This window comes from Cygnus olor, chromosome Z (assembly GCF_009769625.2).
Source record: "Cygnus olor isolate bCygOlo1 chromosome Z, bCygOlo1.pri.v2, whole genome shotgun sequence".
NCBI classification, from domain to species: Eukaryota; Metazoa; Chordata; class Aves; order Anseriformes; family Anatidae; genus Cygnus; species Cygnus olor.
Genome location: NC_049198.1, coordinates 42784138 through 42810567, shown reverse-complemented (window position 1 = coordinate 42810567; position 26430 = coordinate 42784138). Strand labels below are relative to the sequence as shown.

Sequence of the window (26430 nt, the reverse complement as noted above, 5' to 3'; positions counted from 1 at the left end):
TACATTATCTTACAATTACCTTTAAGTGTAATACACACTGTTCTTTTGTTAAACCATGAAAATGATGTGCAATGTTATTCTGAAGCACAAAATGTAGAGTACTGAACTCGGTCATTTGGTCACTTTTAATGGGAGTAATATTTCCTGTGCTTGTTATCTTTAAGATGAGATTTATTCGTACAATTTTGTATACAAGTTTTGTTTGGCAGAAGACAATTACGCGAACACAATGCAAAATAAATTAGATAAGCAAATAATGTTGCTATTTAATAAATTATTGCAAAAAAAAACCACCAAATGATGTGTTTTAAAATTGTGTAGCATATGTATACTTGCCATTTACTGGTGTCTATTATATACATTATTTTTATTGCATGCGTTTAGTTTAAAAAAAAAAAAGAGGAGGGGAGAAATTTTTCTAGTACTCATTTTTCCAAACTAATTTATGTTTAAATTGGGATTTTAATTGAAAAAAAAATCTGAAAATTTTATTATTTATTAGTCGTATATAAGACTTATTGTCTTGGAGCAATAATGACTGAACATATAGGTTCATTTTAACAAGGTAGAAATACCTGAGGAAATTCTGCTAATGATTTCTATATTGATTCAAAATATTTTGCCTATTACACATTGTGTTATTGATATGTTTGATATAAGTTCATTCTCTTTGTAATTATACTTCCCAATTGCAATAAGGAGTTAAGTTAAATGTGCAGCAATCTCCTTGTACAGCTGATGTATATATGTGTGGCTTTGAATGACTTAAAATTTTGGCAATACTGACAAACAGAGAGAAAATAGGGCTTCTAAGAAATGTCTAGGAAATATGGGAACATACTTGCTATCATTTTTTATGATTAGGTTGATGTAAAACACTGCCAAGAGTGTCTGAAATAATATCTTAAATGGTATCTTAAATGCAATAGTTCAATAATTTGTGTAAAAAGAATAATTTTATAATAGATATGAAAGTAATACTGAAATAATTGGGCAATTTTTAATTTACTTTCTTAATTATTTTTTTTTAAATAAAGAAACAAATGCCAGGAGAGCAGTAGACAGAGGATATGTGCATGTGCTTTTAACAATTTATGTTGATTGGCATCGTCATGATAGTCGACACAGATATATGCTGATACGTAAAGGAGTTTTACAATGTATTAAAAGTGTTACGAACATCAAATTGGGAAGAAAAGCATTCATTGATGCGAATGGGATGAAAATTCTTTACAACACTTCACAAGTAAGTTTTCTTTCTTTTTCTTGTTGTTCAGTTTGTCTCTTTAAAAACACTTTCTCACCTCAAATTTGTCATAGTTTTTAATGATATTTATGATCATTCCTGATTGTGGGGGTAAGGGTTATTTTCTTTACTTAAAGCAGAAGGAAAGGGTGCAGAAGGAGATTCCTATTTACTCTTACTCAGCTATGATTATTTATGGGAGGGTGGTTGGATTTTTTTTTTTTTAAGGCCTTCTCTTTGAAGTCTGGGTTTTAAAAAGGTGAATTTAAGGGCAGACGGCAGAAGTTCTTCTAGCCTTCAAAGGAGGCTTCTGTTTTCAAATTTCAAATTTTTTTTCATATCAAATATTTTAGCCATTAGTGAATTTTAGAAATCTATAAAAACAAATGCAGTTTGACTACTAATTTGAGAGATGCTTTCTCTTGTCTTCATTATTTTTCTGTTAATAGGAGTGCCTTGCAGTAAGAACTCTTGATCCCCTTGTCAACACATCCAGCCTAATAATGAGAAAATGTTTTCCGAAGAATCGTCTTCCTTTACCAACTATTAAAAGTGCTTTTCATTTCCAACTCCCAGTTATTCCTGCCAGTGGTCCTGTGGCTCAACTGTACAATTTGCCTCCTGATGGTATGGTAATTTCATAATGTTTTTTCCTTTGAGTATGTCTAAAACACGGTATATTTAAGGTGGAATCAGCTGCAGGTGTTTATTTTGTCCACTAAAACCTAGACCCCAGTGAGATTCTTATCAGCTAGCAAAGGGTCTGTAGCTGTTAGTGTGGAGCACCAGTTTCTAATATTAAGTTTTAACTGATGACAATTTTGTCTGTACATATGTGGTTATGTTACTGGTGTTATAATATAAAAAGAGGAACTAAATATGATCATCCTCTAAAATGGTCGTCAAACTCTGAATTGTAAAGCATAGGCTGTACATATTTATCTGCAAACTTATATGGGCTCTCTTTTAAGCTCATCATACATATTATCTGTGTGAAGTGTAATATCTACGTCCTGTTTTACAGAAATACACTTTCCTTATTTTTTTTCTGTTACTCTGATAAACTGGATATATAGAATTTAGGTTAACATGTACCATTTGAAGTGTTGATTTTAATCCTTTGTGATTCTTCCTTCATTTGCATGATGAGTAGATTCTTCTACATTCCTGGACTCTTGCAATCTCTTAGGCATCACTTATCTGCAGACTATTTGTATGATGCCTTGTAGGAAATAGATTCACCCTATTGTGAATGCCTCTCATTATTTTTGCATAATTAATGCTTACTGCATTTTCAGATATGGGGAAGCAGTTTAGTATCTGGGTAAACAAATAATGGAATTGCTGCGAGAAAGTTACTCCAAAGTAAAGAGATGAAGCCTGACGTTTTAATACCTTATTCAAAGCATTTTCTGAAACAAAATGTGATAACTATGAAAAAAGACACACATCTCTTCAGAGTTTATTTAGGACAGACTCAAACTGCAGGTGTTTAGAGATCATTTTACTTTCAGAGTAGAAAAGCGATTTACAACTGTTCTAAAATCCACAGAAGTAACATCTCTATTTAATATAGTGTTACATACACGTAATACTTTTCTTGAAACTCCCTGTTCTGTTGAAGTAGGCTATTGATATTTTTTCTTTGTTTGAAATCTGTAAACAAATAATTGAAAAACCCGGAGAAATAAGATACAGAGGATTTTTATTTTTTAAGAAAACCTTCAGTATTAAAGGAGATATAGAGTGTGGAGGGTGATAAAACTCTGAGTTTATTAAAACTATAATTTTGTATAGTTAGTATTGTAAAAGGAATACCTTATTAAATCAGTATAATTTCTAAACTGTGATTCTGTAAACTTCTAAGTGAGCCTTTTACTGACAGTCAGTAAATTTCCTGCGGGGTTTTGTGCTGAGCTCTGGTTTTGTGCTGAGCTTAAGTCATGCTGAGATGTTCTTGGCACCTCTATACTGTAAAGTATTTCTAAATGCTATGTGCTGTTTTGCATTGTTTGTGGTTTTTTTTTTTTGGTGCTTTTTTGTTTTTGTTTTGCTTTGTTTAAGCCAGAGATCTTTGTTCTGTCTTAAACTGGATGGAAATGTAATAAATTGAGTCTGCAGTATTGTGAAACAAACATTTTGGTTTTTAAATCTTGTGGTAATTAAAATTTATGGGGTTTTACAGGACTTAAAACAAGTTGGTTTTTACATTTTTTTCAAGTGTTAAGTAGAAAGAAAATAAACCCAGCACATACACTTTTTTGAGCATATATTTTACCTTAAATGAATGATCTGCCTTACAAAACTTTTTTTATACCGTAGTGGATGATGTAGTAGATGAAAGTGATGACAATGATGATGCTGAAACAGAATCAGAAATTGAAACTGAAATTGAGGATGACAAGGACCAACATTTTAAGGTTGGTATGAGATAGAACTAAAGGGCAAAAATCAGATACAGCATTTATTTATTTATTTATTTATTAAATTGCTTGAATTGTGTATACAGCCATGGGTTTAAATATGAAAAGGGTGTGGAGAAGGTTTTCAGGACAATTTCTAAAATCAAAATACCTGCTGAAGCTTAAGAATGTTGACTACTGTTTTAAAATGTCAACCTTTGTTGTTCAGATTGTCTCAAGATTTTTTTTAAAGCCACATATCCTCCACACTTCACATGGCTGGAGTACAGTAGAGCAGAACACTACAACTCTTTGCAGCTTTCTGTTACTGACTTGTGTCTCTCTTAGCTCTCTCTTCCTAATTACTACACTATTCAATTTGTAAGAGATGTTCTAAGTTTCTCCCTTGTTCTGGAACGGCATTGACTAGGTCAGTGTTTTCGGCAAGGTAACCTTGAAGTTCAGACAATTGAAGAGATTGGATCTCCCATTGTTTTATGGCTTTTGGAAGGTTTTCTTCTGCTCTCCGTCTTCCAGTCAGTACGTGAAAGGAAACTTAGTCAGAACAGCCTTATTCTGTATTTTTATGTTACATATATTCAGGAGTTGATTGAATCATCTGTCTAAGGACTGTAATGACAACTTATTCAAGGCACTCATGAGACCTGATGAAGGGAATATCTTCTTTCATAGAAGCAATTATTCCTTTGTCACTGCAGTCAGATGAAATCTCTACATGTCAGGTTGAGATGGTTGGGTTATATGCATAGATCTTATGTAGAGGGTAGTCTGATGTCTGTGCATAATACATTTCGATGAAAGTAAGAAAATTGTTTTATGTTTCTAATGTTTCTGTTGAAATGGAAGTTTTGAGATACCGATGAAATCAATCTGCTTTTAATAATGATGAAATGTGTGGTTCAGCTCATTTTAAAACAGTGATATTTGTCTTCTAAAGCATGTCTGTGTCAGATATAAATGCTGATTATCATTATTTTAGAAGTTCATTAATCCTGGATTGAAGATTAATTTGTTCTGGTGTTGTTTCAGAATGATGATATTGAGACTGATATTAATAAACTGAAGCCTAGACAGGAATTGGGACGACCCTTAGAAGAATTGAAAATGTATGAGAAATTTTTCCCAGAACTTTCAGAAAACTTTCAGGTAAAGTATATGATTTCCAATGTAGACCTCATCATGAAGAGTTGACTCTGAAGCACAGTTTGATGGTTTTGTTTTGAGTGGATAGCTACTCCAGCAAAAAAAAAAAAGGGGGACACGGTTTGCAGTTCTAGAGCTACACATAGGGTTGCTGATTAGTGAGTTGTTTAGTTTAATATTATGTGTTGCTTTAATATGGCTGAGAAAGGGACTGTGGGCAGATATAAGGGAAATCTATTTTCTGGTGTCTGATTGCTGCACACAGCAGAAAGTAAAATAGTAAGAAAGGATATGAGATCATTCTGACAAACATTTATTATGACAGGTGTGTCCTTAAGTGCAGTGCAGCTATTGAGAGTAGAATGGTATGACTTTTTCTTGTTGATAAACTACTTGTTTATTGTTTTTATGCTTTTTTTTTCTCTTTAATATTTTAAGGAATGTGACTTAGTCTCTAAGGAACCAAAGCCTTTTGTACCTGATGCAAATCTGGGTGGACCTATTGTTGTTCCTACAGCAGGAGAGGAGGTCTCCGCTGAAGCAAACCTCTCAGTAAAAGGAATTTCTTTGAAGGAGAGCAATCCTTTATTGACTGAGGAATGCAATAGGAGGCCAGCCTTTCTGGAACTACCAAAGAAAGATAGTATCAAAGTCAGTAGTTTACTTCAGCAAAATGATCAAAGGAAGCTGCTTCCATCATGCCAGTGTCTAAGCCAAGAAATTGTCAAAGGCTTGGACAGAATCAGTTTGCAGAACAGTACAAAAAGTGATCAGTATTATGCAGGGTGTGTAATAAAAAAGGAAAACAAAGCTAGCCTTACCCCACTTGCATGTAGTAAAACTTGTGAACATGTTTCACCCTGTGGAGGTAGTCTTTTTGAAGGATCATCTGTCCACCTGGGAAAACTCTGTTGCACTGGAGTGGATTCGGAGGAGGAGGATTCCAGATCTAGTTCATCAGGGGAACAAGTGGTGCTTGAAGTTTCTGATGTATCGCCAGTTCACGACTGTGATCTCTATATTGAAATGGTGAAAAACACAAAATCTATTCCTGAATATTCAGAAGTGGCCTATCCAGATTATTTTGGCCATATTCCACCCCCATTTAAAGAGCCTATTCTGGAAAGACCTTATGGAGTGCAGAGGTGAGTTACTGTATGCCTTTTGTTCTTATTGTCTCCCTTGAAAAATAATCTTTACATGCCTGTTAATCTTAGCCTATACAATTTTTACTTTGGCATCTAAAACTGCTTTAATTGAAAAACGATTTGAAGGTAAGTGAGTAGGCATTAATCAATGCGAAGCCCTAAATAAGAAGAGAATCGGAATCTTTGCAAATTTCCATTCAGTAATTCCAATTCCTAAATACTAAGTTTACTTTGTAGTCTTCCTTTCTGTCCCTGTCATCCCCCCATATATATCTTTTGGTTTTTATTTAAAAACAAACCAAACCCAAACCCAACAACATAAACAAAAAACTCCACAATGCTTTAACACTTTCTGAATCGGAAGAAAAAAGCTAGAGATGTGATGCTTTCTAACTTAACTGTTTAACTACAGAATATCTTACTTAAACAATGAGTTGCAGTGTATTTTATCAGTCAAAAAAACTAAGAACTCTGAGAGCTTGTGGACGTAAGGGTGTATCAACAGTATTTCCTCTTGATGCTTCTTATTGGGTGCTTCTGTGTTGTCTGTAAATAAGTAAAAATTTGTAAAAACAAGTACAAATTCTGGTGTATGTGAATGGAATTCCTTCTGTTTGTATTAGAGGAACTGCAGAAGCACTGAAGGGACTATGTGCTAGACTGCTCATGTGTTCAGCATTAGTATTTTTCAGTTAAGATACCTGAACGTTTCCCTTAGGTCTTATCAAATATTAATAGTTGATAGTTGAAAGGTACTTCACTTTTTCACATTCCTGTGCTAACAAAGCTATCTTTCAGTGAAATGCAGTGGGGAAAAAAATTAAAATAATACTTTTTAAGTATTTGGTTTTAATGTTTGCAATGTAACAGAACAACTGCTAAGGATGTAGTCTGTGTTAGATTTGCAAGATGGCACGGAATAAGCATGTCAACGCAACCAATTATTTGTTTGCTGAGCTTTTCATTATTAAAAAATATTGAATGTCACTGGTAATAATTTGCAGAGATAGTATGAAGAGCTGGCTTGTGTAAAATTAAGTTACTGTAAAGACATAAGAACATTTTTGCAAGAAGTAATGGTAGTAGATCTTGTCACTTGCTTAATTATTATTTTGAATGCTGTCAGCATCATACCCATAAATTTAACCACTTTCATGAGATTCTTCATATTTACATTTAGTTATTGATTACAATGATAAAGAGATTAAGTGTCTTTAAAACTAGGCAGTAGAATTGAAATATTTCAGCTGATTCTCAGACCTGTCATAAAAAGGTGGTCTTTCTCATGAAATGAACAAATATTGAAACACTAATGGCATAATGTATGTACTATTATTAGAAAGCTAACTAGTGTTAGAGAAGGACCTTCCCCATATGCTTATTTTTAGGGTAGATTCAGCTGATCTACAGATGAGTTGATTTCTGATGCATTTTAAGAAAATATTGCAAATCTTCATGTAGGGTTTTGCAGTACTTAATCATTCTGAATTTTCCTAAGTAACATTATATCGAGTGAAGTCTCTAAAAACAAATAAAATTTGTCATTCCATTGCTCATTCTTCTTAGAAATAAAGCACCGTATTAAACTCTGCCTTTTGACAAACAAACCTACTTGTGAGGTTGTACATAAAGTAGATCTCTAAACTGTGAGGGTAATTCTAGATGATATTTGTTTTAGCTTTAAAATGCTTTATTTTTGGTGGGGTATACTATCTATGATGGAAATATACTTTAGCTCATCTGTGAAACGAGTATGAAATTTCATCTTACAGTGCTAAGCTTGAATCAAAAATCCCATGTAATCTTTTTAAGGTACACTGTTCTAAGAATTTGGTTTTCTAGAAAGGACTTGGTCTTGTTATTGCAATGTAACAAATTTCTGAGAAGGGAATCTGTTTGAAGAGGGCTTAATCTTTTTAGGAATTTTAAATTTGCAGAAAGGTGTTAACAATGAGTTTGGTAGAGGACATAGAGAAGCTTTTAAGTCTTTTGCAAATTAGTGTCCAAATTCTTTTGGCGTTCAGTGGGATTTATGTTCTCTTCACTGTAAGCAGTTAGTTACTGCTTGTCAGCTATGTCTTTTTTGGAAAACAATGTGTTGCCTTAATCCATCCTCTTAATTAAAGAACTTATCACACGGGTTTGAGAGGGGGAGATAGTGGGTGTTCTTTTTTTTCATTAGACATATGTGGGGTTTGGGTCATGTTTCATTCTTGTGATATGCTAGGAGATGCAACATTTTTGGATTTGTACTTTGGAGTGCTTTTAGATTTTCATTTACACTTCTCACCAAATTTTTCACCAAAGGATTATTGTTTGGAAAAATACCATCTGATAATAACAGCAGTCTTCTTTATTTTTCTACTATTCAGAAAAGAAAAATATTATTTAATGAAATTCTCTGTGAATTAGGGATTAAATTCTGACTTTTTTCTATTCCTTAATTTTATTTTATTTTTCTGTACACTTTAATATTTTCTAATCCTCTGGCTCTTAGAAGTGATCATTAGGTAAATCAGGATCCACAAAAAATGGCCTATAAACACAGAGCTGTGTGTCAACAGTATTGTTTTTTGTATTTTTTCCTTTAATTATCTTGAAATAGATTCTCCTATCCCTCAATTTTTTTTGATACCTGAAAATACCCACTCCAACTTTGCCTTTTAGTGTGCATCTTGAATACCATTTGTTTGTTCTTTTTGGTATTTTAAATGTCTGCTATTCAGTAATGGATTTTATTCTGGTACAACTGCTGTGACAGTAGAAAGTATTATGACCCTTTGAAACTGAAGCACGCTGAGAGCTAATGATTTGTGTAAGATCAAAAATCTGTTGTTCTGCCCTGAGCTGAACTTGATGAAATAGGTGGTGGTGAGTCAGCACTTTTACAGTTCTGTCAGTATGGTAGACTCGTGACTTGCTTACTTTTCAGTTACTCTTAATTTAATGAGGTCCTAGAGTTCTGTGCTTACCTTCTTTTTCTCATTTGTCAACAATATTTATCTTAATTAAATGGACAGTTTCCAGCCTGAACGTTCTTTACAACTCTGTTCCTGTATTCTTCATTGTTAATCTGCCTCCTTTTCTTCTTATTGCAGGTGCTGTGCAAGCTTTTCCACACAGCTCTGCCACTATATTTCATTCTTGAACTGCAAAACATACTTACTTTTCCAAACCAGGACCTAGATACTGCCAGTTGTGCAATGGTTTTATGATCTGGATAAACATACACATGGCATTTGGCTGACATCACCAAATTCATTCTTATTTGTTACCTAGTCGATAAATGAACGTAGATCTCCAGAGGTGAAAAGCTAGTGCACTAACACACTCACTGCACGACCTACTCTCTAAAACTCTTTAATTTTAGTTATGATAGGACTCAAGTGAGTTACTAATACTATGAAGTGCTGTCCTAGATTAAAGCATTAACATAAGTAATGTTTGAGTAATTCCTGCTTCTACTATACATTATGAAATGGTACGTTTTTTTCTCATAAGATAAAACCCAGTGGGTTGTGTGCATGAAAACTCAGTTCCCTCACATACAGATATTGAAATCAGTCAGCTGTGAATGCAGGTGTTTAAACTGAAGTACACCTATAATTCGTGCACATAAGTGGGGATGAGCCTGAGGTCTCTTTGAAAATCTGTCCCACTGTCTTCATCTTAATGTTAGTTTTCTTTGTTGTATGAGGTAATTTCTCTTTTGTAATTGGAAACAGTATGCAACAGTTTAAATAGTCATTCTTCTTTTATTTTAGGACAAAAATCTCTCAAGATATTGAAAGACTGATTCATCAAAATGACATTATAGACAGAATTGTATATGACCTTGATAATTCCAGGTAAGTTTTTACCCCACTGAAAACAATACTAAAATAATAGTCTAAGCCTATTCTCTTTCTTGATGATATGATTTGAAATTTTAAAAACAGCAGCGTTATGATAGACTTCACTAGAAGTTTCTTCTAATGTAACATTGTTTCTGCTATTCAAGATATATTTGTGGAAATGTTCAAAATAATTTCTGAATTACCAAGTGTGGGCTAAAATTAACCTAATGAGTTTGTTTTAGTCAAATCTGCTTTAGTTATTTTGACCTCTTTTCTTTTTGTACCCTTAGTTGGTCAGTGCCAGAGGAAGCAGATGTTTTGAAGTTTAATTCCAAGTTTGAATCTGGAAACCTGCGCAAAGTTATTCAAATCAGAAAGTAAGATATTTCCGCTTTTCTTTTTACATGCAAGGCTTTTCATTTCTGATTTTTTTTAAAAAGATTAATTTTTTTTTTTTAATCTTTAGAAATGAGTATGATCTAATTCTGAACTCAGATATAAATAGCAATCATTATCATCAATGGTTTTACTTTGAAGTCAGTGGGATGAAAACAGGCATTGGTTACCGGTTTAACATCATCAACTGTGAAAAGTCAAACAGTCAGTTTAACTACGGTAAGATATATTTCCCATACTTTGAGAAGAAATATGTAGAAAAAGCTCTGTACTAGACAGCTAAGCTGCCTCCTTTCCCCTCCCCCCTTAAGCCTCCTGGGGACTGGTACAATTGTGTTTTCTTACAGATCAGATTTTTTAAATAGCTTTATTAGAGAATGTTTTGACAAGCTTCAGTAAAAAGAAAAAAACATCTTAAAACACTGACTGTCAGTTTTAAAAATTTCGTGTTGTGAGAGAAACCACGTTTCTGGTTGAAGAATGTTACTGGTGGCTGCAGCTAAAATTTGTGTTAAGACTCTTGTGGGGATGACACCACCAAAGCCTGTTGACCTGCACAGGTGGAGGAGAATGACAGCTGATGTCTTTAATCCCTTTCTGAACAAAGGTGTGTTTTCAGATGTGAAAGTAGGTGGACACGTTCTCAGACAGCTTTGTTTTACTGATAGGAGGAGAGGTTCATTGTGTTTGAGAAGGAATCTTAAGTCTCCTCTGAACTGCCATGCTTTGTAAATGACCCCTGTAGTCTCTAGCTATTATTGTTTCATGGTTGTGCCTCATCCAAAAATATTGGCTTACCTGATATGCCTTTATTCTATTTGTTTGGAATTCAGACATTCAGCGTAAAAACTTTTTTTTTCTGATGGATATTCTAGTATTCTTTCTTTTAGTCATTTGAGGAGGAGAAAGAGAAAATTCCTTCTCTCACTCATCCTCAAACACTTGGGATAGAGTAACATCATATCAGTCTTTGTCATAATTTATAATTCACATTGGTAGAATCCAGGAATACCCAAGTAGTTTGACCAGTAGTAAAATGTTTTTAAATTCTGTATTCACCAGTTACCTTAGATCTTCGTTTGTATGTTTCAAACACTTAATAGTTACTTTTGTTTTTTAAGTATATTGACTGAATCAGTCAATATATTTGACTAATTACCTAAGTAGCAAATACTGTTCAATTAAGATATGTAATTTTCTATTCCAACTTGATATGAAGTATTCAACTTAGCTATATTCTTCCAAAAATATAAACTGTTACTGTAAAAAAAAAAAAAAAAAGTATTATCGTTCTGAAACATCAGTTACTTTTACAGCTATCCATGTGAATGGATTATAGTCTTTTTTTTTTTTTGAACTCTTTTTGAAGCCTTTTTGTATAGGTGAGTTGGATAGAGTAGAACCCTAGATTTTCGTGGAGTATTATTTGTGCTAACCAAAGCTTTTACTTACACATTTCGTTTTCACCTTGCGTAGATCTGTTTTTTTTTAATTTGCTGTTTTCTGAAAACTAGGAGGAAGGACAGTCTTTTGTGACCTGATTGAAAGAATGTATAATATTCAGATATTCATAAAAGCGTACTCTGTGATAGTAAATGAGCATAGCTAGTTTGGAGACTCACATAAAAATGTTGATGTGGTCCATTACTTTTAAGATCTTGAAGTTTAAGGTTAAGCATTAAAATGAGATGCATTTTTCCTTCAAGGCATGCAGCCCCTTATGTATTCTGTTCAGGAAGCATTAAATTCTCGACCATCTTGGACTCGTGTTGGGACAGATATTTGTTACTATAAGTAAGTACACCCATTAAACATACACCAAAGCTTTTACTGAAGATTAGTGTAAGTAGAATTTTTAAGGAAAAATGTTTGGTTCTGACTTTTAATAATTACATTTTAGTAGTTTGGTTTTGAACACAGATTTCTTCCTCAGCTATCGAGAATAACAAAAGTGACCAACATATAGGGTGCTTTTTTTTCTTTTTTAGCAAACAGCTAATGTTTAAGTAGTTCATCTTTCATCATATATTGCATACTATTCTAGAGAACCTTTTTATGGAATGTGCATATACCTGTTTACTGAAATGTTAATGGTGATTTCCAGTAATATTTATCAAGTGGTGTTCGTGTTTAGTCTTTTGTTTTCTATTTAATCATGTAGTCATTGTAGAGCAATCCTAAAACACAGGATGAGAAGGTAACGGCATATCCTTGTGTTGCCCTTTTTGGTCAACAGTTGTTTACTTCCTTTTTTGTTTGTTTGTGTACTCATATCTTCCTGATGTGCATGCATGTGCATCCCTACTGTGATAAAGTATCTTACAGATGATGGGAAAGAGTGGATTTAACCTGGATGAACAGGGAAGAGAAACACAATCCCTAAAAATTTTCTCTCTCTTACAATGTGGTTCAGAAATAATCAACAATAATGAAAAGTATTCTAGTGTGTCTATTAACTTCACTTTACTCTTAGGAATCATTTTTCAAGAAGTTCAATTGCTGCTGGGGGTCAGAAAGGAAAATCTTATTACACAATTACGTTCACAGTGACTTTTCAACATAAAGATGATGTCTGCTACTTTGCTTACCATTATCCGTATACATACTCAACTTTAAAGGTGAGAAGATTACGATCCATTACAAAGATAAATATTTACACATTTAGCGAATGTGATACATAAGCATTCATGATTGATTTCTTTTTACTTCTTTCTATGGAGTTCAAAATGCTGCTTGAAATTGAGGATTATAAAATATTAGTACTTAGAATGGTGATGTGTAGGTTGTTATAAAAAACAGTAACTGGAAAAATAAATGCTTCCTTTCAGGCTAAAAGGTTTTTCTGAGAATCACAATTCGTAATTGTCTGGAAAACTATTAATTGAATTTTATTTATTTATTTATTTTGAGTCAAATGACTCATATCCTGCTGATGTATGTATACCTTTTCATAACAGATTTATCCAAGTTACAATTATTTAAGATAATTAGGGACATTTTCAGGATAATGAATTACCTGAAAGGGGTATTGTAAAGCTTTTAGTACCAAGCAAAACTTGGTTGGAATTTCAGGTGGTTATTTTTGTCATAGTATTAAAAATGTGCTTGGGGATTCAATGGCTAATATGAAACTGTGTTGGGCAAAGCTTTTTACAAAGGAGTATTTTCTCCCTGAAGAAGCATCCCTGATGGCAGTATATAAGCAGCTGCTGCCTCCAACAGCTTTGAGGCCTGGGGTTTCTGCCTAACCAGCTGCTGGAGCCCAGCTGAGGGACCCAGGGGTCTCTGTCCCAGGTTGATGGATGTGGCTGCTGCTTCCTTGTTTGCAGGTTCAGTCGGTAGTAGCAGTAACCTAGACAGAGACAGACTGACACCCACTCCCCAGTGTCACAGCTACACAGACTGGCACAGACAAGGTGCTGCCTTCAACAGCACTCATTTAACATTTCCAAGACTTACTTTAAACTTAGTTTCAAGTCTCTTTCCTTCTCTCCAGCTGGTAAAGATTGCTCTTCCTAGTGAAAGCATCCCCCTCCCCTAGATTCACAGGCATACACACATTGTGGGGTGCTGCTATGGCCCATCTGTCCATGCCTGATCCTCATCCCTCTTACCTGCTGTACAGGCCTTCTGCTTGCATGCTAGTCCAGATGGATGCTTACTGGCACATGGGTGCACACACTCATCTGGCAGGCACTCTGCCTCGTGGTCCCTCCCAGATACCGGCATGCCTCTGCCTGCTTGGTAACCCTGCCTGGACCTGGGTCCTCAAACTCACTGGCTAGTCCAAATAGCTTTCTCCAAAGCTTTGCCCATAGTTTTCCAGGCCCATCAGTTTAATGCCTGGAGACATTTGATCTTGGCCATTGTTTCTATTATATCTTGTTTACCAGGTTTGTCTCTCTCTTGTTCCTGTTTATTACTTCCCCCTTTACTTGTTATCTTCTGCACTGAAAAGGTCCCTGATTAGGTAACCTTAATGAATCACAGGCACTCACCTTCCACATACCCTTACAGTTTCATTTGGTAGAAAACAAAGAAATCTACTCTCTGTGCCTTCATCTGCCTCAAAGCAGTTGTAACAACAGGCTATATAAAGAAAAGCATTCAATTTGTTAGAGATACAGAGAATGGTATTTAATGATCAAAATTACCATGGAAGCTTTAACATTGTTTAGAATGACAAAAAGAAAGAGGGATTAAAAAGGACACATGGAATAAGCTGTCATAAATGATTGCAAAACATTTGATCTATTTTTTTTCCATTATTTTGGGGATGAAGATGCATCTTCAGAAGTTGGAATCTATGCACAACCCTCAACAGATATATTTTCGACAAGATGTTCTCTGTGAGACCCTGGCTGGCAACAGTTGTCCCTTAGTCACTATTACAGCCATGCCAGAGTCAAATTACTATGAACATATCTGTCAGTTTAGTAAGTATGATTTTTCTTTCTCATCAACTGAAAAGAATGGAAAAACATCTCTTTATGAAAAAAAAAAAAGTATTAACCACTGCGCATTGTAAAAGTAGCAATGTAAAGTAAGATTAATGAATCTCATTATATTAGAAGGGTGTTCATATTCAGGATTTGTTTTGTATTTAAAAATACATGTGGTAGTCAAGGATATTTACAAGTGACTTTTTCTTTCAAGTATTAAATAAGTTGCTAGATATTTTTGCGTGTAGCATTTTTCAGGCAACACACCTTGGAAAGGGGTACCTGAGTTCTGAGTTCCTTTTTTGTCTCCAAAAGTTCAGCATATTTGCTTGCCAAAAAAATCGTTCCTAGAGCTAAAGCTAGAGTCATGTCTAAGCTACTGTGATTTGAACTACACTTTGGTCATAACAGCATTCTGTTTTATTCTCCCCCGCCACCAGATTTTTTTTGTCTATTGTGAAAAAAAAAAAGCATCAAACTCGTCATATCATAATCACCAGCTCAAGCTGGTTATGCTCACGTGTCTTGGATTGAATTCAAAGCTCAGTTGTGAGAATTCTGTAATTAGCAGTCCTTATAACAATATTCTGGCAAGCTGTATCAAGAATTCCCCATTTATGTGAATATACTGAAAAATAACTCCCAAATAATCTATTGTGGTTTGTAATAAATGAGGCTGTCTTTTCCTCTCTTCAATTAACAGACTGCTTAATTAGCTTGAGTCTTATTTTGCAACTTTTGTGCATGTTTCTTTTTAGGGAATCGTCCTTATATTTTCCTATCTGCTCGTGTACATCCTGGAGAGACTAATGCAAGCTGGGTTATGAAGGGAACACTGGAATATCTTATGAGCAATAACCCAAATGCCCAAAGTTTACGAGAATCTTATATTTTCAAAATTATTCCCATGCTCAATCCGGATGGTGTCATCAATGGAAAGTAAGCATAAGTTTACTTACAGATATTTTACCTGTAATACAAAGTCTTTGAATCTGTTATTAAAAAAATTAATAAATCTAAACTAATCCCAAAACATAAACATATTTAACACAAAGCAGTATTTAATATGAAGAAAATTACTTAGGAAATTACTAGACCTTAGTTTTCCATTTTTTGGCTTTCCAAGGTAGGTGCAGTTGTTTCATGAATTCAAAGTTTATAAATATATATTCATTTTTTTATGGGTGATTTGATGTAATTTTAATTGTCTCTTTGAACTACTAGAAACTACTACTGTCCACAGTCTTGAATAGGTGTAGAGTGGTATATGATAGCACAGCTGCTTCTAGAAAAAGTATGAGAAGTTCATATTTATCATGAAAAGTAAGTTCTTGTATCTGATGCAGCTTTTTATATAGTTCTCCCTTTTTTTTCCTGTAGTTTTTAGAAGGATGTTATGGAAGTGGCTATGTTATCAGGTGTTATTAAAGGGGAGAGCTGTATTAGGTCAGTAAGAGAGTATCCTGAATTTATGATGGCCTAATGGCAGTACTTTCATTTACTACTACTTTTCTTACTAAATCCAAGGAATATTTCAGAACACTTTGATACTGCAATCAGTAAATATTCAGCAGTCTATATTGATTACAGGGAGTTCTCATAAAATGGAAATTCCAGTATGGTGAATCCGCACTTCTTTCTTACCTACTTATGAGTAGTATTTTAGAAGTTTTTCCTAAAAAACAACAACAAAACAAACACATTCAAACCAATGATAGGTTGAGTAGAACCCTCTCTTTATATACGTAAAAATATGCATGTAGCTGAAAACCTGGAATTAAATCATTCAGACTGTAAGTGAAAGTTTAATACAGGGACAATTAACAAATCTGTCCAATCAGACACAATCAAAAGAATAATGTACTGAAAATGACTGTACAAATGTAGATTTCTGCAACCTAACCAGTTCTTGCTGAAAGTTTTCTGAATACAGAGATGATCTTTCTTTCTTTGCTGCGTTTTGGTTTTGTTTCCTTATTTTCCTAATAGCTGGCTGTCTCCTGTTGACTTCATGTTGAAACCTTAGATTTCTGGTTGACGTTAGTATTTGTTACAGAAGTCAACACACCAAAACTGTAAAGATACCATATGTTTTGTTTGAAATTACTGATTTTGAACTAGCATTTAAATAAAATCACAAGCTTTCAGTTTCAAGAGCACATAGGCAAGATTACGATTTAATTCATCTGAGAAGCCACTTCTGATTTTTTTTTATGTTTTTTGTAACATGGTTTAAAAATAAAAACTCAAATATTTCTATACATTTCCATTAATCGTTGTTATAAAATTGAAGTTACTTTCTTACCAGGCTGTTCCAAAGAAGCAGTGGTAACAACTAAAACTTGAGGTTGTGGGGGAAGCTTATTTAAAAGTATTCAGATAATACAAACGTATTATCATGTGTTTTTCCTTCTTCCCCTGCAATAGCCACCGTTGCTCTTTAAGTGGAGAAGACTTAAACAGACAGTGGCAAAATCCAAATCCAGATCTGCATCCAACCATTTACCATGCTAAAGGCTTACTGCAATATCTGGCTGCTATTAAACATTTACCTCTGGTGAGTATGTCTGTATAAACAATTGTGAAGCTTTTAAACTTAGCTGTTCTATAAAACAAACATTTTCATAAGGTCTTACCATGTATCACACTTAAAAATGTGACTTGGTGAAGTGAGATTTTGCAGATTTCTAAGTCTGAATCTGTTTTTATTGTTAGGGTAGAGGGTTAAATCTTCCATAGAAGAATCCTACCTTTTCTTCATAATGCAAAAGTTTATCATATAAAGAGTTTTGTTTGATAATTTTTTGGAACTTTCAACAGTGAAAATATAAATGCAATAGAAGGATAAATGAAGATTTTTAAAATTTATGTGCCTTGGCTTTATTTTGGTATATGGTTAATTGTAGGTTTACTGTGATTATCATGGCCACTCACGTAAAAAGAATGTATTTATGTATGGCTGCAGCATCAAAGAGACAATGTGGCACACAAATGTTAATGCTGCCTCTTGTGACCTAATGGAAGACCCTGGTTACAGGGTAAGTTTGACATTCATACCTTTTTCATTTGGCATGAATTTGGAATATGCCTTTCAAATAACTTCCTAGTCTTATTCTGCGCACACAGTGACTTTATAGCATAACCAGACTTATTTGGAATGATGGCTTTTAGTTCATCTGTGTACGTCAAAATATTTTGATAGCTTTAAACATCATTTGTATGCTAATAAAGCTTAAGAATTTACTGTTAGCAATGTGCTTAATTTTTTTCAGGTAGCATTGTGTGCTTTTTCTGTTCAACACCATGTAGCAAATATATGGAAAATATGCTTCTGTGCATTTATAATTAGTCAATGGAAAAAAAAATGTATGGCAAACAATAGAATAGCATCAAGAAAATAAGCAAAAATAACAAAATTACCCTGAGAAATACTCATATATATGGAAAGAAGCAAAGTTCCTGTTTTAAAAACATGTAGTTACGAGGCATGTGCCCTTAATACACAATTAATTTACATGAGCAACATCCACTGTATTATATAGCCTTTTAAAAATTCTTAAAATAAGATTCAAAGAATTGTGATAATAGTTTCTTCTGTGTAGCTCCACTGCCGCCATGTGGCAATTGGAAATATGTGCAACCTAAAATGTCCAAACAGCTTGTGTTTTCTAAAGAGATGCAAACTGGGAAGGACTTGTGGGTGATGTGGTGGTTGGAAGCTGTCTTGAGCACAACAGTTACAAAATGATAGGGTTTTTGATCTTTGGTAAAGTAAGGAAAGTGGTTAGCAGAACTGCTGCCTTGGATTTCCAGAAGGCAGGGTTTGGTCTATTTAGAAACCTGTTTTGGGAGTGGTTCTGAAAGGCAAAGGAGTCCAGGAAGGCTGGGCCTTTTTCTTGAATAAAGACCAGCGTGGCTTCTTCAGGAACTCAGCAAGAAAAAGAGTTCATGAACTCTGGAAGGAGTGGACGGCTCATGAGGACTATAGAGCTTGTTGTCTACTTGTGCGGGGAGAAAATTGGAAGGGCCAAAGTCCAGTTGGAACTCAATTTGTATAGTGCAGTAAAAGACAATAAAAAGTGCTTTTATAAATACATGAACAGCAAAAGGAAGATTAGGAGAATCTCCATCCTTTATTTGATGGAGATTTCAGTAATTAACCAGCAGTCTTGGCTAACCAGAGTGGATGCAGTTGACTGGAAATTAGCAAATGTGACTAATCTACAAGAAGGGCAGTTTTGGGCCCCTTACTATATGAAAGATGTTGAGTTGCTGGAGTGCATATAGAGTAGAACAACAAAGCTGGTGAAGGATCTAGAAAACAAGACATATGAGGAGTGACTGAGAGCACATGAGTTTTTTAGTTTGCAGAAAAGAAGGCTGAGGGGAGACCTCAGCTCTCTCTACAACTACCTGAAAGGTAGTGAAAGGTTGAAACAAGCAGGGTGTCAGTTCTTTTCTCAGGTGACAAATGATAATCCTGTCAAGGAAATGGTCTCAAGTTGCTCCAGGGGAGGTTTAGATTAGATATTAGGAAGAATTTCTTCGCAGAGAGGGTAGTCAAACATTGGAACAGGTTGTCCAGGGAAGTGGTAGAGTCTACCATCCCTGGAGCATTTAAGAGGCATGTGGACGTGGCACCAAAGGACATGGGTTAGTGATGGGACCTGGTAGGTCAGGCTGATGATTGGACTTGGCCATCTTGAAGGTCTTTTCCAACCTAGATGATTCTATGATTTTCCATAGCTGTAATGTGAATAGCTTGAACTTTGATTCATAATCTCGAGGTTAAGTGTGTGCTTAGTGCTTTGCTGAATATGGATGAATTTTATGTATTAATACAATTGTGCCTGTTAGGTCTGCAGGTTGGATTGTTGGAACAGTTCAATATATGAATTATGCTTTCTTAACGGTATGGGTTATGTAGGGCACTTAATTTAAGTAAAGTTATCTGGGTGAATTAGAAGGAGATAGCGATCACCTGAAGAATTCCTGATTCCTATACACATGACTAATACTTCATTTTAGGAACTGCATCTGAAAAATAGGATTTAAACAAGTTGGAAGTTACAAACTTGTTGTCATTTGAGCCTCCTGGGCTTAAAAAAGTCCAGCTGGCAAAATGTTTTTATTATTACTCTTATATTAATTTAAAGTACAGACAGATTTTCTGATGACAGTTTGTGATTTAATGTTTTCCCTTGCCTTCCTTTCATAAGTGAAATAAAGAATCACTGTCTCTTTTGAATTATTGTCTTGCAGGCACTCCCCAAGATCCTGAGTCAAACTGCACCAGCGTTCTGTATGGGCAGCTGCAGCTTTGTAGTGGAAAAGTCCAAGGAGTCAACAGCACGAGTTGTTGTCTGGAGAGAGATTGGAGTACAGAGGAGCTACACAATGGAAAGCACATTATGTGGATGTGACCAGGGCAAATATAAGGTAAGAAAGTGTATCAGTTAAACTGCTCTTGCTTTATAATTTCTACCATTTGCATTAGAATCCTGTTTTATAACCCTGCTTGCTTGCTTGCTTACTTTAGACTTCTAAAACTGCTTTAAGATCTCTGTGTACTCTAAAATTGGTGAAATGACATTATTTGCGATATTACAAGTTGCATAACAGTCTTTGTCTGTCACTTAAAACACATCATAGTATGCTATGCTTATGGGCTGTTTTAACAAGCTTACTGTTAATTATTGCTTATAGCACAAATGAATGCATGTAATTAAAAAATTCAGAGAACTATTCATTCCAGTAGATTATTCAGATTGGGTGGTAATAAATGCCAATACTAGAATAAAAAAAAATCCTTCACATGTGGCAATTCTAGACTTCACCATGGCAGTTCTTGGTTCTTCAGAAAGTATGTAGTACAGAATTTTTGTAGATCAAGAAATAAACTTAGGAAGTGAAACACTTTCATATTGTCTTACCAACACTATTAAGTGTGTATCTTTAGGTAAACTCATTGTAGCTGTTTCACCTCTAGACTTAGAGCTTTTTTTCCAAGTTGTGTCCTTCAACCCATTAATAGGGATGGATGTTTTAAAACAAAAAGTGACCCCCCTCACTAGTAGAAAACTTACTTCATAAGGAAAACCTTTGTAGGGAAAAAAAAAAAAAGAGAAGTAAAAACTCTAACATCAGATCTTCAGCTTCTGTCATTGGGTTAAATGTAGCTACAAATTGAAGCAAGTTTGTAAAGTGAACCTTCAGAGAAGTCACACCTTCCTCTGCTTCAAAACAGAGTTTAGAAGTGCTAATCAAGAAAAAGTGGCCAGAAGGCTCAGATAAGGTGCTTGATGAAATGAGAACCAGAAGTCTGGGACAAAGAAGGAGGAGAAAAAAAAGGGGTGTAACGAAAGTATATTTACCCATGCTTATCTTTTCAGACAGCAGGAAGGTATTTTGGCAGGAATTTTAGTAGGTCTGTAACTACTGAACGAATGTATTAATTTTGTCAATTAACAACAGAAGCATTCCTGTTATTGTCAGAATATTCCATTACAATTTTCATTGTTCCTCAGATGATGACATTATGGAGTTTTAAAAAATAACCTATCCAGCTAGTTTGAAACTTCCAGAATATTCTTACAAACATCAATATTCATGGCCTTCACAGCGCTGCTACAGAAAGTTCTTATTGAAAGATGAATAGAGATACTTTGTGGACAAGCTTTTAAGATGCTTAAGCTGCAAAGCCCTTCTTCAGTAAGGGAGGAAGAAATGGCTGAATTCTGTGGAAAAATCAGTTACTCTAAAGGGAAGAGCATTCTCCTACATGCTGTAAACAAGTTGATGAGATTGAATTGCTGTTCTGTCACTTATTTTGTTTGGAATGAAACAGTTCATGAGGTCTTAGTCATTCTTTGTAACATACATAAAGAACCTTTGTTTTTTCTTCACTATGATAATGCTCAGGTTAATTAATGAAATTTGTCTGAAAGGCCAAAGTTACTAGACATAACAAGGAACGAGCAACATTTCTGCAAAGAGACTGTCAAAGAGAGAAGAGACTGGGCCTTTTTTCTATGGAAGAAGTGAAGCCAGCAACTTCATGAATGGACTTGTGATATAAATTTGTTTTCATATTTCATATGTTATTTCAAAACACAAAACTGAGTTAAGCTGTAGAAATTCTCTCCTCTCCTGCTTGCCACCCCAAAAGACATGACAGTTCTGATCTGAGGGACTGTGTGCTGTGTAAAGGTCTGAAGCACTTTTCTGCTCACCTGGCTTACTGTCATCACTGAATTTTGTTAAAGCACAAAGATTACTAAAAAATTTTGTTCTTTGTGAAAGAAATGATGAGTCTATGCCAAAGTTGGACATCACTTTTGACTCTTATTACTTTTAATTTTACTCAGACAGTGGTGATGCTAGACTGCATACAGACAGGAAAAAAGTTGTTTAACTGAAGTTTGCAGTTCTCACCTGAATTTAGGATCGCTGGGACAGTTATCTCTGGAAGCAAACTCACTTGAACTGCTTGTGTGTTGTTTTTGTAACACATTGAGAATTAGTGCTGCAAATATTGTTTAGTCATCTGTGATTCAAGATACGAAAACCAAAAAGATGAGTTGAAAAGTTGCTCAGTAATCTATGAAGGATAATTAAAATTCCAGATAACAGGAACATTTTGTTACTAAAGCTAAAAGTTGAACAATAATTTAACTAGGAAATCTGTTCCTTTCCTGCTTGGAGATTTATAAGTTTGGTAGTATGACTTAATTTTTAAGTTAATTGAGAAGGCTTTGTCACTTGGAAATTTTATGATGCACAGAAAAGAAGACTTTAAGAGTCTAAAACAAGGATTTGGTCAACACACAAGCTAAGTTACCATGATCATTCCATCTCTACACTTTGAATTCACAAAAATGATCACGTCTTTGTAACCCCTACTGAATAGGAAAAGATGATTTACTGTCCAAATGGTTTCTCCAAATCTTAGTACAACTTTTCAATTTAAATACATATTACAGGAAGATTCGTCTCAACTTAAGGTGGCAGCCTGTTGCACCTTCTGTCACGCATCTTTGTTTTCATGTAGGAGAGTCCATCGCTGAGAAGAAATATGAAGCCATTTACATGCCATACTTAGTAAGGAAGACGCCAGTCAGCTGTATAAAATATTACTGCCTACTGCCTAGGATGATGATTGTGTAAAATATAAAGGAAAAAGGAATGAAATTCAGAATTTCAAACAGCCAAAATTGAAAGCATCTTTTTTTTTTTTTTAAAGCTACCTTGAGGTGGCTAACCTTGTGCTTAACAGCAATGTTTGTAACATATAAGGAACTTAATTGGGCCACAGTTGAAGGTATTAGAATAATAGTTGAAGGTATTTGGAAGATCAAGAAGCAGAGTATAATCAGAGCTTCAGCAAAAGTGAACTTCGTCTGAGTTCCTCAGTGCAACTGTTTATTACAATGTCTGGAAGCAGACTTTGGGTCCCTTGTTTCATGGAAAGTAAGAGAATTGTCTGATTCAACATAAAGAATGGATTAAGAAGTTTTATATTTGACAGGTCTGTGTTCATTGCATTCTCTGTTAATCAAATAAATGATAAAAACAAATCTAGACTTTAGCTTAGGCTTTTACTTCAAGCCTATAGACTCTTCAGTATAGCAAGTTCAAATTCTTGCTGTCTAGGTGCTTCACAGTTACCCATCTCCCATTTGATCCATTTAGATTTCTCTTTAGTTATATATTGTTTCTGCTGTGCTGAAAATAGCAGCCATGGAATACGCACACGCTATTTATCTTTCTAACAATTGTCTTTGCACTTTATTTTGTACTGTACTCTTGTCAACTTAAACAGCCACTCCTCTGATACTCTCTGTAAGGAGTCTGTCAACTAACTATATCTTCTTCAGCAACAGATGTAGACAATGATCGGAAAAGTGTCTGAACATCCAGTTGTGCACCTTAGTAATCTTTGTAACAGTGAGATTACTGTTACACTTCTCCTTCCTCTTCTGCATACTTGTTGCCTCTTGTCCTTAATGTTATTTTAATCTTTTTGGGGCAGGGACTGTGTCTTCCTGTGATTAGCGTAGTGGAGCCCCAGCTATGATTGGGGTCTTCGAATGTTACAGATGTGCAAACAAATAACAAAACAAAAACAAAAAATTGGCCTCTGTGGATAAGGTACTGCACTGGGAGTGAGGAGAACTGATTTCTGTTCCCAGCGGGGTCAGTGACATGCTGTGAGACACTGTGCAAATCGCTTCAGCCCTCTCTGCCTCCATTTCTCCATCAATAAAATGAGGATAATTCTTCCTTTATTAATAAAGTGCTTTGAAACCTACAGCACAAAAGCACTATAAAAGAGGTAAGTAGTATTACTATTAACAATAATACTTAGTATCCAATTCTTGTTCACTGATAACAGGTTTCTGTGCCATTGACAGGAGGATGACACTTTTATAGAATAGTAGGTATTGCTTTAGCTTTCTTGTTACTAAAAAGCACCTGGTTTATGAAGACTACTGATAAAAAGAGAAATCACAAGAAAAAAATCAAACTTTCCATTTAAGTTTGCATATAGTCAAAACAGAAGTACGTGAAGTATGTGCAAACAGCAATACAATTCTTCTGAGCCTTGCATTTTATAGTACAGCATCAGTGTGGCAACATACAAAGCTTGTGTTCTAGCTTTTAGGAAAAAAAAAAAAAGGATACTCTGTTCTTTTTGCTTCATACATTTTCCTACTGGGTGAGAGCTTGCCACTGTTTCCTGGTTCGTCTGCTTTCTTGCTTGTTTTGTCAAAGCTTCTTTTTAACTACCCATTTCTTTAAGAGGCTTAGAAGAAGTACACTAAACTCTTCTTTAAATTCTCCTGAGATAAAGAAGTTGCAGAGGGCATATTGAGTTAGGTTGTGATACTGAATATGTTATTGTATATATGGTTCAGTACTGGCCAATGCTGTAATTTTTGAGGATGACTCTGTAATACTGTTCTCTTTTTGTAAAAGAGTTGAGGTCAGGGGTTCTGTCCTTATATAGAGCATTGTTCACTATGTCTATAATCTGATGGGACATGTCACATGTAATCTTGGAGAATAACACAAATTCTACCTCTTCACAGAAGAAAATATCTTACTCCAGTTAGAAAACAACTTACGGCTTTTGATACTTCAATTTTATGTTTGTCTTTTTATTTAGTAAATGTGTGAATAAATGCTTTCAGAATTAACATGTAACCTCTAACTCATAGGAGGGGAAGAGATACTTGTTTATGTTAAGGAGTAACATTATTTTAAATTCTTGTTTATGTGTTAGAACGCATCAATGAAGTTGATCATGATTGAAGTGTGAATTTACTCATTTTGAAGGGACTTTCATTTGAAAAATCTTGTATTTGAGATACCGTTATTTGAAATTCATTTTTTAAATTTTGTCTCAGCTTTTATAAATAATTTAGACTTATAAACTTGGACGTAGTATCTAATCTCTCTCTTCCGGTGTCACTGGGTAAGAGTTCTGTTAATATTGATGTGCTAGTACTGTTAAATAGGAAGCTCTGAAGAAATGCAGAAGTGCCCAGAAATGTCTGTTTTCCCTTTGAAGACTCAAGTTGTTATTCTCTGTTTTGTTTTGTTCCTGATACTTATGCTAAGCATTTACTCTGCAGTTCTTAAATGTGTTGTAAATAATAATTTTGCAGTATGTGTGGGTTCATCTGCATGTACCTATTTTATATTTCTTAAATCTTATTTTTAAATTAGGGATTGCAGATAGGGACAAGAGAACTGGAGGAGATGGGAGCCAAGTTCTGTGTTGGCTTACTGCGTTTAAAAAGAATGGCCTCACCTTTGGAATACAATGTACCTTCTAGTCTTCTGGATATTGAAAATGAGTTGATTGATTCGAGCTGTAAAGTGACAAGGTAGTACACATTTATTATATTTCCTTTTTTTTATTTTTTTCAGGAAAAAGGTTAATTTCTCAAATGAAGTGGATTCTCTCAAAAAATGTTATTTCAGTCTTCAGAAAGAATGTTGACGTGTTGTGACATTTAGTTTTTCAATATACTCAGATTACTGTTACACTATCTTGTTAATTCAATTGCTTCAAACTTTTAAAGAAAGCAGTAATAAAGTTAGACTGTATGTTAACATTTGTTGTTGCTAGTATAAATTTTAATGTCATTGGGGAGTTATTATATGCAGTGAAACCCTAAGTCTCAATTGTCTCTTTCTGAGAGCAGGTTTTTCTTTAATTTTATTACTGAATACAGTATTAAAAATTTATTTGAACAGACTTGAACTATGTAAGTTGAAAATTACTGTAAGAACTGTAAATTTTTCTTCCAAATATTCTTTCCCTCTGGTACAGATACATAACAGTAGTTTAAGAATTTAAAACAAATAAGGTTTGTGACACAAAGTGTATTGTACCTGTTCAGTAGCTAGCTTATTACATTGTCAAACTGTTAAAGCCTTAGATAGGGTTGCAAAACCATACGTATTGTTATGTTTCCATGCATGTAATCACTTAGTATCCTTGTGTACATGGTAATTGGAGATACACAGGAAACAAATGATTTCAAATGTGTAAACATCTCTTTCTGAAAACGTGGTTAGAGATGAAATAATGTAGAATTACAAATTTAAGAAAAGTGTTAGATGAGATTGGAAAAGAATAAGATTTGCGTGCTATATAATATGTTATCACTTAGTATACTTTAAGCCAAAAATGGTTTTACAGTGGCCTTGGCTATATCTCCAGCTGGGGAAGGTTGGGGTAAAAAAATGAACTTATTTTTGCTTTTGTGGAACTAAAATAATAAG

The 26430-nt window shown here is 34.5% G+C and overlaps 1 protein-coding gene across 14 annotated transcripts in view; it reads left to right on the top strand.

The window, feature by feature from the left end:
• AGTPBP1 (ATP/GTP binding carboxypeptidase 1) overlaps positions 1-26430 on the top strand; it is a 69446-nt gene that overhangs the window by 27442 nt on the left and 15574 nt on the right. For 9 of the 14 annotated variants that reach the window (XM_040540805.1, XM_040540803.1, XM_040540804.1 and 6 more), the window contains 16 exons: positions 1038-1246; positions 1696-1873; positions 3569-3666; positions 4699-4815; positions 5251-5957; positions 9725-9808; positions 10087-10173; positions 10263-10411; positions 11899-11986; positions 12666-12810; positions 14475-14628; positions 15393-15573; positions 17062-17191; positions 17541-17672; positions 19897-20073; positions 25366-25526. In XM_040540805.1, coding sequence (XP_040396739.1) covers positions 1038-1246; positions 1696-1873; positions 3569-3666; positions 4699-4815; positions 5251-5957; positions 9725-9808; positions 10087-10173; positions 10263-10411; positions 11899-11986; positions 12666-12810; positions 14475-14628; positions 15393-15573; positions 17062-17191; positions 17541-17672; positions 19897-20073; positions 25366-25526 — 2797 coding nt within the window. The other 5 variants (XR_005815206.1, XM_040540815.1, XM_040540814.1 and 2 more) reach the window with 5 other exon arrangements.